The 11,307-nt window shown below is 41.2% G+C and overlaps 1 protein-coding gene across 1 annotated transcript; it reads right to left on the bottom strand.

Annotated features, from left to right (window-relative positions):
* Positions 1–270: 270 nt before the first annotated feature.
* On the bottom strand, positions 271–6,109 carry rgra (retinal G protein coupled receptor a). The gene is made up of 7 exons (XM_086180100.1): positions 5,795–6,109; positions 5,305–5,461; positions 4,905–5,026; positions 4,110–4,263; positions 3,909–4,026; positions 2,760–2,873; positions 271–1,802 (listed from the first exon to the last, which is right to left on the bottom strand). The coding sequence occupies exons 1-7, from the start codon at positions 5,871–5,873 to the stop codon at positions 1,659–1,661; spliced, it is 888 nt and encodes a 295-aa protein (XP_086036226.1). The 5' UTR covers positions 5,874–6,109; the 3' UTR covers positions 271–1,658.
* Positions 6,110–11,307: the final 5,198 nt, after the last annotated feature.

Below are 11,307 nucleotides of genomic sequence, written 5' to 3'. Positions count from 1 at the left end.
ATAATCAATATTTTCTGGTGTTACATTCTGCAGATTGATTTACTCACATTTAAACCTACTTGAGTCTTTAATCTGCACATTCACACCCACGTTAACTACATCTTCACCACTGACTGCGCTGGAGTGGGCGAAATGTCTCCTCTAATTTTTTTAATTTATTTATTTTTTTAGCAGCGCTTAGGGGTACTGCCAAGTACTTTTGATGAAAAAAAATAGACAAAAAAGACAAGTAGTTTAGAGTGTTTGAATCTTTTATTGATTAACCAAGAATAGCTGGCATTATTGTGGATTAATGAGGGATCGTAAACAGAGAATAGATTGTAAACAAAATCAACAATACTTTGCCGGATAAATAAGTTACAAGTTTCCAACATCTTGAGCCCCGACATATAGGAATCTTAAAGACTTCCGAGAACTGCTGTTATTGGGCTCTTGAATCATTGTACACCACCAATCATATGTATCGATCGGGCAAACACACTTTCTATAGTCCTTTTGAGCTCTTGTGATAATATTTTACAGTTAGGAAAACCACCCTCTTGTGTTGTGTCCGCGACAGCTTTCTAAATGGTCTCGTCCTACACTGAAGTATAAACTTTGTTAAAAGAACAACCACTTGGTTTTTGAAACCTACTGTATGAATATTGATTATATGATAACCAGTATGTTATTGCGTAACCGTGCGGTCAGACAATACTCTTCAAAAAGTAAACCTGTGCCCTGGTTTGTAGATTAAAGTATGTCAGAAAAAGAGATAAAATATTTAATGTTAAAGCAGTCATGTAGTTTTATAGTTCAGTTTGAAATGGGTCTTTGAGGACATCTAGGGGAAGCTATAGCTAATTAAATCTTAAACTTAAATGTCATAGTATAATTAATAAATTCTGTTAACTTATCAACATTTATGTCCAGCAGAATCTTCTTTCTGCAGAACTGGAGGCGAGAAGCATGTCTAGTTAATCTAAAGCCACCGACTAATCTCTAACATGTTGTGGGGGTTGTGTATTGACGAATAGTCCTCTTGTTTCCAGGATTAGTGCAGTTCTACTCTGGATACACTGTAGATCACTCTTGGTGCTACAGAATATGACCACACATCACAGTAAATAAGGACGGGCAGCTTTCAGACTCTCAGATGACAACGCCATCAATATCTAACAGGAAACTTCCGATTTAGATGGATGAATATCGTAAAGGAAGATTGACCGCTTGTTGTTGTTTTTTTTTATATAATTCTAGCTAAAACAATGCTACACGAGTGTTTGAGGTGAGCACTTTATACGTCAAAGATAAGTGTTCATCAATAAACTTGAATCTGAATATTTGCATGGTATTTCTTCATGAATCCCAAACGAAAGTTCAATGCTAAATAATATTAAATATTAATTTCCTGATTATGGACATAAATCACGTGTGTGTTTACGAGTCCAATGTTTTGCTTCATTATACTGCTTTACAATATGCAAATTAAATTTTCACCCTAAACTAGTTGAGGAAATGGGACAAAAGGACAACAAGCCCAGGACAAGTGCTTACATACTAGCGGCAACAGCTACCAAGACACAACACATGCACAACCACTCGTACAGACTAAACATCTATGTACCTGTGAGAAACCACCAGAACAGAGAGTGTGTGTGTAACATTGCTTGCTCAGTTTATTTGGACTTGTTGTCAATTTGAGGCACATCAATCTTTTCCCCGGTGAGGAACTGCCAGATGCCTCCTCTGTAGTTCTCATTTCCCAAAGCGTAGAGAAAGACATTGAAGGTGGGAGAGGTCTTAGCCAGGATAGGAGCCATCTGCAGAGACAGGTGTCGCATAATAAGGATCTTGGTGCAGAAAAGACCTTGAGGAACACTAAAGATTTGCTGGAAAATACAGTTATGAAGGAGGGCCACTGTAGCATCATCATAATTAACTGTTACCAGGAGGATTTGTATTGCATTGTAGCGTAATGGCAGAATTTGACTCTCTTGGTGAAAGTGTTGTTTTTGGTTAGCTCTCCTAAGGTTTCTTTTACCCTGCTACCACAGGAAGCACCAAAGGAGCTCATTCTACTCTTACTCCAGTATTTGACTAATGCTTTCTCATGTGTCTTTAACAAAAGAATGTAAGAACAAGAAATAATAAACAGAACACAGAACACTTAAATAAAACCGATGACAAAAAAATAAAAGTAAAAGAACGAAAGCTCAATTTACCAACTTTTAGAAAAAAAACCTCATTTGCATGCCTTAAAGTAACAAGTACAAACTCATGCAGTCAATTCCATCTCCTCTTACTCTTCATTCTTATTTATCTATAGGTTAACTCCTTTCCAATTTTTTTGTCTTGTATGAACATACTTTCATTACATATGAAAAAGTTTGCCAATTTTTTTTACATGCATGAAAATATCTGTAATTATGGTTTATCAATATATGAGAATTTATAACCCAATTTTATATTTGTCTTTTAAAATACATATAAATTGTAACTAATTATATTGTATATGTTTTTGAATACATAAATTGACGAATAAACTATTTTTATCATATATATATATATATATATATATATACTGTGTGTGTATGTGTATATATATATATATATATATATATATATATATGAATTATCTGAGTATATTTTTTACGTGCATAAGCCTACATTCATTATTTTGCACGTACGTATATCCAGTGTGTGACAGCTTATACATCATTACATTACTGTGTTTGGGCTGTGGGATGAGGGCAGAGGGGGGAAGGGAGAGTCCTTACCATCCTGAGCTTAGGGGAGACCAGGTTTGCATTTTCCACTGCGGCATAGAAAGCCAGGACGCCATAGGGGCCCCAGCAGAGCAGCATGGTCTTCAGTGGAGTGTTGGGGTTGAACTGCAGAGGATGTGGAGGGAGAGAGACAGTGAGAGAGAGAGAGAGAGAGAGAGAGAGAGAGAGAGAGAGAGAGAGAGAGAGAGAGAGAGAGAGATGGTGTAAGAACAAGAATGTTAAGTATCAGGCCCAAGGAGGGAGCGAGACAAAAAGGCCTTGTGTCATGAGGTTTTCCTACTTGAGGTCAAGTCACGCGCCTGAGATAATGTGTGAGAGAAAACAGTATCAGTGTTGAGGTAGTACTTTTATGACAAAAGGGTCAGATGGTGAGCAAATAGGCATGCCAGTGTAATCTGGGGGGGGGTCACGGTGGGCTTCATTCTGAAGAATTAACCCTGTAATGTCTAGTTTTCACATTTGTTTATGCTTTTTGAAACATTTAAATGGAATACTTTTGAATAGTTACATAACTCCATTGATCTGCAGGAGTGCCTGGCGTATCTGCAGCTTTTGTCCTTGTAATGAAAGTATCTCCAGCCAACTCACATGACAGTGAGTAATGGGCTTATGCAATATAAAGTGAGGCAACCTGACTGAGCATCCCCCTCTTCCCCCTCCTAAGGAACTTTCTTTTCAGCAATACATTGTTCTTTTGAGGGCACACACTAGCTACTGTCTGCATTCCTGACAGAAGCCCCTCGGCCTTGTGCTTGTATTAATGACCTATTTATGTCACACCATTCATGCTCCCTATTCACAGCCTGTTCTGTTGCTCTGACAGAAGAACACATGAGGAATTTGTGTTCATGCCAGGAGGAGATTACATCGATGCCTACATAAAAAGAATTCCTCTGATTCCTTCCAGTGGCTCACTTCCATGCAGGAAGAAAATTGACTCTGCATGAATTAGGCATGACTGTTTTTTTAGGTGATCATTGCCAGCATTTTTAAAAAAAAATATATATTTTAGTAGAATTCCTCTGCGTCATCATTTCAAAGCTAATGGTGCTTGACTCCTAGCTGCAAAATTATGGAATAAATGTGTCATTATCCTGCCACACATGCTAAAAGAACCACCCAAGACTTAGTTTGACTCACTCTGGGGTTTCCAGTCTTCTTGAATTTCTGTGCGATGGACTGGTAAGAGGACATGACCACAAACACTTGGATGGCCATGTTGAAGATGGCCATGGGGATCAAGAAGGATACGTAGTTTCTGCAAGGTGATAAAAGAAATGTACCAAATTTAGAATGAAAGAGAATTCATGGATCTTGATAAGAGTTGTTAGGGGACAGTACCTGTCTCCCTTGCTGTAGTCTAGAGTGCAGCAGGTCCTCAGGGGCTCATAGTCGTACTCCCCCCAGCCAATGAGAGGCATGGCGGACCAGAAGGCAGTAAAGAGCCAGATAAATACAGCCAGAGTGATGGCGCTGCTCCACTGCAGCTTTGTCCCTTATGAGATCAAATCAAATTAGTCTTAGCTTTGACAATATGGAAGCATTCTCAGACTGTTCCTCCTTCATGAGTATCTTCTTGATAACCTAATTTGACCTAAAGCCTCTTGCATTCTTGTGAACAACCTCCTAAAACTTGATGGTTTTCTCAAGTCATTTCTCTAGCAGATAGAAAAATTGAATCCAAACGAAAAAAAAAAAAAAGCTGTGAAATGTGTCTTTGATTGAAAATGCTGTGCCTTCATCCTACTGTTCACTTTATACTAAAAACAAAACAAACAAAACAGCAACCACAAACACAAACGATGTTCCCTCAGATTATAATGGCAGAATAACACATCAGATCCAACTGGATTAATGATGATCACACATAGCAGCAGGTCTGATTTTATTCCAGAGCGTCATGAGATCACACAGCAACCATTTCCCCCTAAAATTCTCTAATGACTCCGTCATGGTGCTCAGAGTGGCCAATTTAAATACAACAGACCACTTGTTGACTACTTAGAACTCCCCACAGCTGCTGCAGCCAAAGAACAAAAACCTGTTCAGTGTTTGTGGGTGTCGTGTGTGTAAACATGTGCTTCACTACATGGGGGGAGGTTCTTTTGGGTGAAGATGGAGGCAGGTGTAGCTTACTGGTGCAGTACTGGTGGTATCTGTCCCAGGCGATAGCAGCTATGAAGTGGATGCTGGCGAGAGCTGTCACGAAACCCTGGAAACCGTGAGTCTGGCATCCTTCGGAGCCGTATGGCCAATACCTGTAGACATTTTAATGACGATTGCACCGTTATTGTGAAAAAAATCTGCTCAGTTCTGTTAGATCTGCATCAAAGGAACAATAATAACAGTGGGCCTTTAAATAATCCCTGGCCCACTGTGAGCAGCATCCCTGATTACAGCTTGGAAATCCTCTGGGCATCATAACATAGGCTTTAACAGAGCATGGATGCTCCCACATCTTCATAGGGGGAGGCATTATTCCATATGGGGGGGGGGCAAAGAATTAATTATGAAAGGACCTGGTTACATCACTCACCTCAGGAAGCTGGAGAAGGCAGCGATGGTGGCGTTCAGGGAGATGCCCATGTCAGCCAGCGCTAAACTGAAGACAAGGAAATTGCTGGGGGTCCTCAGCTCTCTCACCTTGAGGAAAGCAACGACTGTCACCGCGTTTAAGAAGAATCCCAGGAGACCTTTAAGGGCGGAGGAGACATAAATCTTATTCATGAATGAGTGGGCCTGTATATGCGGCGATGAATGGAAATCAGCGATTGTTATTGTTATTGTGCGCACCCCCCCTCCACACACACACACACAGACACACACACACACACACACACACACAAACACACGCGCGCGCACACATACACAGAGTACGGAGTTGATTTAGTAGTGGATATCAGTGGCTAGGGGCGTCAGGTCGTGTCGATGGGAATAATGTTACACACACACCCACACAAACACACACACTGGGTGCAGCCCTCGTAGTATTTGGCTGAATTCCAGCAGAAAGCGAGTACACTCACCCTCGACCAGCAGACAAGATCCCAGGGAAAACACATCAAACTCGGAGAAGCCCTCCGGTAACGGGTAAGACGAAACCATCCTGCAGTCGATCTGACACAACAAAGTGCAGCTGTCAAACACTTTTCACTCCTCTCCGCGGTTCCTTCACGATGTGCCTCGGTGTGACCGGAGGAAACCCGCTTTTAAAGGGGCATTTCACGTGAAAAGCATGTAGTTTATTATGTAAAGCCCCCACCTTTCGTTCTGTCGCCCCAATCCGCGCAGGAATGTCTTAAAACCCGCACAAACCGCAGCCCTTAAAGCGTATTTGCGCACCGCAACAGTAAAGCCTTCAATTAGTTACACAACAAGCCTTTGTGTGTGTGTGCGTGTGTGTGTCGGTGAGGATGCTTGCAGCCGCTGATGTCAAACGACGAGGCGACGCAGCCCACCTCTCTGCGGCGCTGCGGGGAGACCACAACAGGTGTCTGCAAAGCCCCCACCCCCCACCGACGTCCCTTTATTATAGATGACACAGACATGAGGATTTATGATTCAAGGTTACATACGGAGACTGCAGGGTTGAAAATAACTCTTTCGCGTCCGCTGATGAGAATAAACGATGAGAATAATTTATTAAATGATGGGAAAGATGAATGAATGTCCCGAGGACCCCCCCCCCCCCCCCCATTTCGGTATGCAGCTCCACGCCCTTTATATAACAGATTGATAGATAGATAGATAGATAGATAGATAGATAGATAGATAGATAGATAGATAGATAGATAGATAGATAGATACCGCGTAAAAACTGCGTTTACCGATATTGGTTCCTGAATAATACCATTTTGATTAAAATCTATTTTAGGCAAATGAAAATGATACATTACAAATCTTTGGCTTAGTTTTGAGCAATTTTGTATTTTCACAATCAGCTTAGTAACGTGCAGAGTGCAGAGCCATAATGGCATACAGAGACTCCCAGGTTGAACAAGTCAGGCATGCAGGCATTGTCACAAGATCAGGGCGCAAGTGGGTTGCTGCCTCATCTGTTGCACAAGCCAAGAGTTTGCTGAAGATGTGTGACGTCATTAGGGGGTATCATGGACAGGAAGACAGGGTTTTTGGACTTCCCATTTCCAACAGTGGAGGAAGGCAGGAACGAGTGACAGAAGAGGAGGTACGGAGCCTGGAGGAGGAAGGACAAAGGTCACGGGCACAGGGGCTAGCTTCCCAGAGAGCCTGGACTAAATGGGACCACCTCAAGAGGAAGATCATTTTGGCAGAGCTATGGAGACTGGAACCATTCTGCATCTCCTTCTTGCTATGATCAGTGTATGACACACTCCCAACCCTAGCAAACTTGCTCAAGTTGGGCATGAGAGAGGACCCATTTTTCAAGTTTTTTGGGGAGAAGGGCACCATGGCACACATCTTGCCCGGGTGTAACACAGTATTCACCCACAGAAGCTACAGGTGGCGCTATAACAAGGTGCTCATGACACCCGCTAACACCTTAGAGCAGGAGAGAAAGAAGAAATGCCAACCACCTTGGAAAACAACATCAGTCTATTTTGTAAGGGAGGAGGAAAAGCCACCAACCAAAGCAACAGCAAGGACCAGTCTGCTACAAAAGGCCCAATCATGGGAAATGAAGGTCGACCTGGGAGCAGTTCCCCCAAATTGTCTAGACAACCCAGAGGCCGGGTGCGGTACTGTGGTCTGAAGAGGCAAAAAAGATCTTCCTCATAGAACTTACAGTCCCATGGGAAGAGAGGTGTGAACGGTCCCGGTCAAGGTCAGCTGTAGAGGATTCAGTCCGGAGATTTCTCACAGCCATTTGAATGACAGGGAAGGAGAGAAAGCAGCTGCTCACAGGATGGGGGAGGCAGCAGGAAGAGTCTCTTGCTGGTTATGGAGCAGAGAGGAGTTAAGCTTGAAGCCAGGAGGAGGAGATGGGCAGTGACGTGGCCACCACTGCCGACCCACCATCGTGAGGGTGTTGTTGTTAAGGGTTGAAACATCCGCTGAACAGTGGGTACCACCAGATGACATCAACTCCTCCTGGCCAAGGCTGCATTCACTTAAGGTGAATGAAGAAGAAGCATCTCCGCATGTATTTGTAATCTTTAAAAAAAAAAAAAAAAAGATATCAAAATGTGGCTTAATTTAATTTGATTGCTTCAACACTTTATTTCAGACTTAGAATACTTAAAATGATTAATTGCAACTTGCAAATGTGCTGGTATTGAATGAGGAGGCATCTTTTGACACGAACAGCAACCCCCCCCCCCCTTCTTGTCAAGCAAGAATTGCATTCAACGTAAACATTGGGAGAAGGGTTGCACCAATTTATCGGTGAAGTATTGCTGCGTTGACTACATCAGTATATGTGACGGATTCCCAAATGGCGGTATAACCATTATGTGCTGATGTTAAAAGACTTTAACACAGATGGGTTATTATTTTATTACAATGATATTTTGGTAACTTTGGTAGAAAATGAAGAATGATGACACAACCTGTGGAGATTATGGTACTTGTGACTTCTGGGTCGCTGGCCTGCTTTTCGTGGTATTCAGACATTTTGTTGTTAAGGACAAAATAAGTTCAACTGCCTTTTTTTTAAACATCATATGTGCTTACTAGTCGATTTAAAAAGTGTATCGATCAACTGTGAGTCTTAACCACACAAAACCACGGTAAAGATGAACCTCGCTACCTGTGGAAATTTGTGCGGCTGTTCACGGTGCCACCCAGTGTCCAAAACAAATACGACTCCATGGAACAGGGGAATGAAGTTAATTAAAAACAATGAACAAAATAGCTGCAGTGTCCACTATTAGCCCCATTATTGTTCTAAAGTCCATATTGGCCCAGAGTCTCACAATGCATGCATCCATTATATGTCTAAAAAAATGATACAACAACCATACAGTTACAATGTATTGGAAAAAAAACGTGCTGTTCTTGAGAGTTGGGGGGGGGGGTCACATTTTTGTGGGCCCTGCAGAGGATCCGTGTTAGTAAAGTTTGTTCATGTGAAACCTCCCATATCAGCATCCATTTATGGGGGAAAAACACTGATTTGACGAGTGATGACAAACTCTGCCATCCACTGGAAATGATGAAGGACAAAAACAATTAAAAGTAGCGGGCACAACGTTCATCGGCAGAGGCTTGATTTATAGTCGGAGGTTCGGAAGAGAAAACTGCAATTAACGCCGGTGTCACAGTGCAACTTAAGCTGAGCTACAATGTGTGAAACTACAAGAAATCCTGTCATCATCCCTGTGGCCTTCAATGGATTTTTCATGTTTCAGTTGCAACATCAATCGCAGCTTTTCATGCCACAAGGTTGGAGCATGAAACAAGTGTGATATTGTGTGCCGGAGGTCTGTCTCAGTCTGGGATTATAAGATCAGGAGTCTTGGGAAATATAGGTAAAATATGTGCATTAGAATCGTCACCGAAGAGACGCAGCAGTGTTTTCACCAAAACAGAGTTTAGTTCTCTTAATATCTAAAAAAAAAGAAAAGAAAAAAAAGAAGTCTGTACTTAATTGGTAAATATTTAATAACAGGTAGAATTTCTTGTAATTGTTTCAGTGCCCTAAAAGAAAAACCTGTGTCCTTGTTTGACCCCAGCATTTAACTTTACAGTTGCCATGGCTTCAGCAGCCTTGCCTTTTTTTCTTTTCTTTTTTTTGTCAGAGGGTGTGATTGTGAACAAATTTCAAATAAATGAAACAATATTTTCACAATGTCGGATATTTTTAACCTCTTGATCAGATTTAATCTCTTGATTCAGTGGAGGGGAAGGAAAATAATCATCCAAATGTCAAAATGCCCAAATCGAGGATGGTCTTTGATAAACACACTTTGTTTTAGCTCGTCTGGGTATTTACTGTAGCAATTATGACACAGGAAGTGTTTATTCTTTCCATGCAAAGTAAGAATGAGTTTGCACCTCAGTGACGTTCAGCCCTCACGGGGGCTACGATGTGAAAGGATAGCTTTGCTGGCTTCAGTAAATGAGATTAACGACTTGTAGAGTAATATCGGAATGCCTTAAGTTTTTCAACAAGCGTGAACTCGATTGCTCAACACGTTTACAGCCTAGGCACAGACCTGCACAACCCTCCGCATTCCATAAGACCTGTGATTCCCCGGAGGGCCTTCATAAAAAGGTTAGAGACATAATTAAACTTGATGATGGCTTCAGGAAGGTTGTGGTATATGAGTATGAGGCGCTACACAGAGTTCTGTCTGTTGATGGTGGATTAGTTCGTTAATGATTATTTCATCAAGTAAACCGCCAATTATTTTCACAATTAATCCATGAATAGTTTATCCTGCAAAGATGTTGAAAAGCACAAAAGTAACATGTTTTCTTAACTACATTTGTCCATCCAGTCACCCCTCTACCACCCCCCCAAACTCAAATCTTTCAGTCATAAATGACAAATAAAGCAGCAAAATCTAACATTTAAGAGTCTTGAACCAGCAGCTATTTGAACGTATTTGCTTGAAACCAACTGATTGCAAAAATAATTTGTGATTCATTTTCTTTTTCAAGATTAAAAAAAGTTGTTGCGGCTCTATTAGATGGATCTGTTTTTCTGATTGTTTAGCAGTTCAGAGGTTAAACGAGGCTAAGAGAGGTAAAAATGCGTCTAGATGCCAAATATAAGTAAAGAACTGCATTTCCACATCACTGGGAGGGTCCTCCAGAGTTGGCACGCCGTGAGTCGTGCCAGCCAAGTGTAACACTGAACTTGTGAAATACTTGGGGAACTTCGGTAACAAAAAAACACAACAAAAACACATGTAGTATTTACCTACATTGTGAAATGAAAGCTTTGCAGTCTGAGGTATTTGGTAGTGTGGGATTCTTGAATGGGTTACACAGTTGAAATATAAAGGCTTGTGTTGCTGCTTTCATTCACACTGCTTCATCGTGGTTTCCTCATTATGCTCATACTATATATATATATATATATGTATATATATATATATATATATATATATATATATATATATATATATATATATATATATATATATATATATAATCTGCATGTGTCAATTATGCCCAAGTAGATTGTAGTTTCTGGTTGTTGTTTTTTTGGTAAAATAACACTGTCCAAGTTTTGTGTTATTCAAAGTTCCACAGTCTTTCTTAGAACTATTAGTAGCTTTTCTGTTGATATTATCATTAATCACAATGAAAGAGGAAGATATAAGAGTGCGCCAGTAACTGAACATCTGTGCAGTCCTCAGGGCAGGAGCCACCGGCTATGATAGGGGCCACCTTGTGGCAAAACATAGCGCCGTCCACTTACAGATTAACAGTCACGTCACGTCACGGCTCAAATGAACATGCTACATTTGAGGGACCCAAAAAAATCCAAACATCACACTGGATTATGACCATTTCGGAAGTGTTTTTCTGTGATAATAAATAGGGACGTCTCTGCGCAGCCTATCGGATTCCGGGATGCAATACGCATCCAAATGAAAAGAACGCCAGT

Source organism: Aulostomus chinensis, chromosome 16 (assembly GCF_037954235.1).
Source record: "Aulostomus chinensis isolate RoL2024-O1b breed Wild chromosome 16, RoL_Achi_v1.0, whole genome shotgun sequence".
NCBI lineage: Eukaryota > Metazoa > Chordata > Actinopteri > Syngnathiformes > Aulostomidae > Aulostomus > Aulostomus chinensis.
The sequence above is the reverse complement of the archived record's forward strand: the minus strand, read 5'-3'. Positions and strand labels throughout refer to the sequence as shown.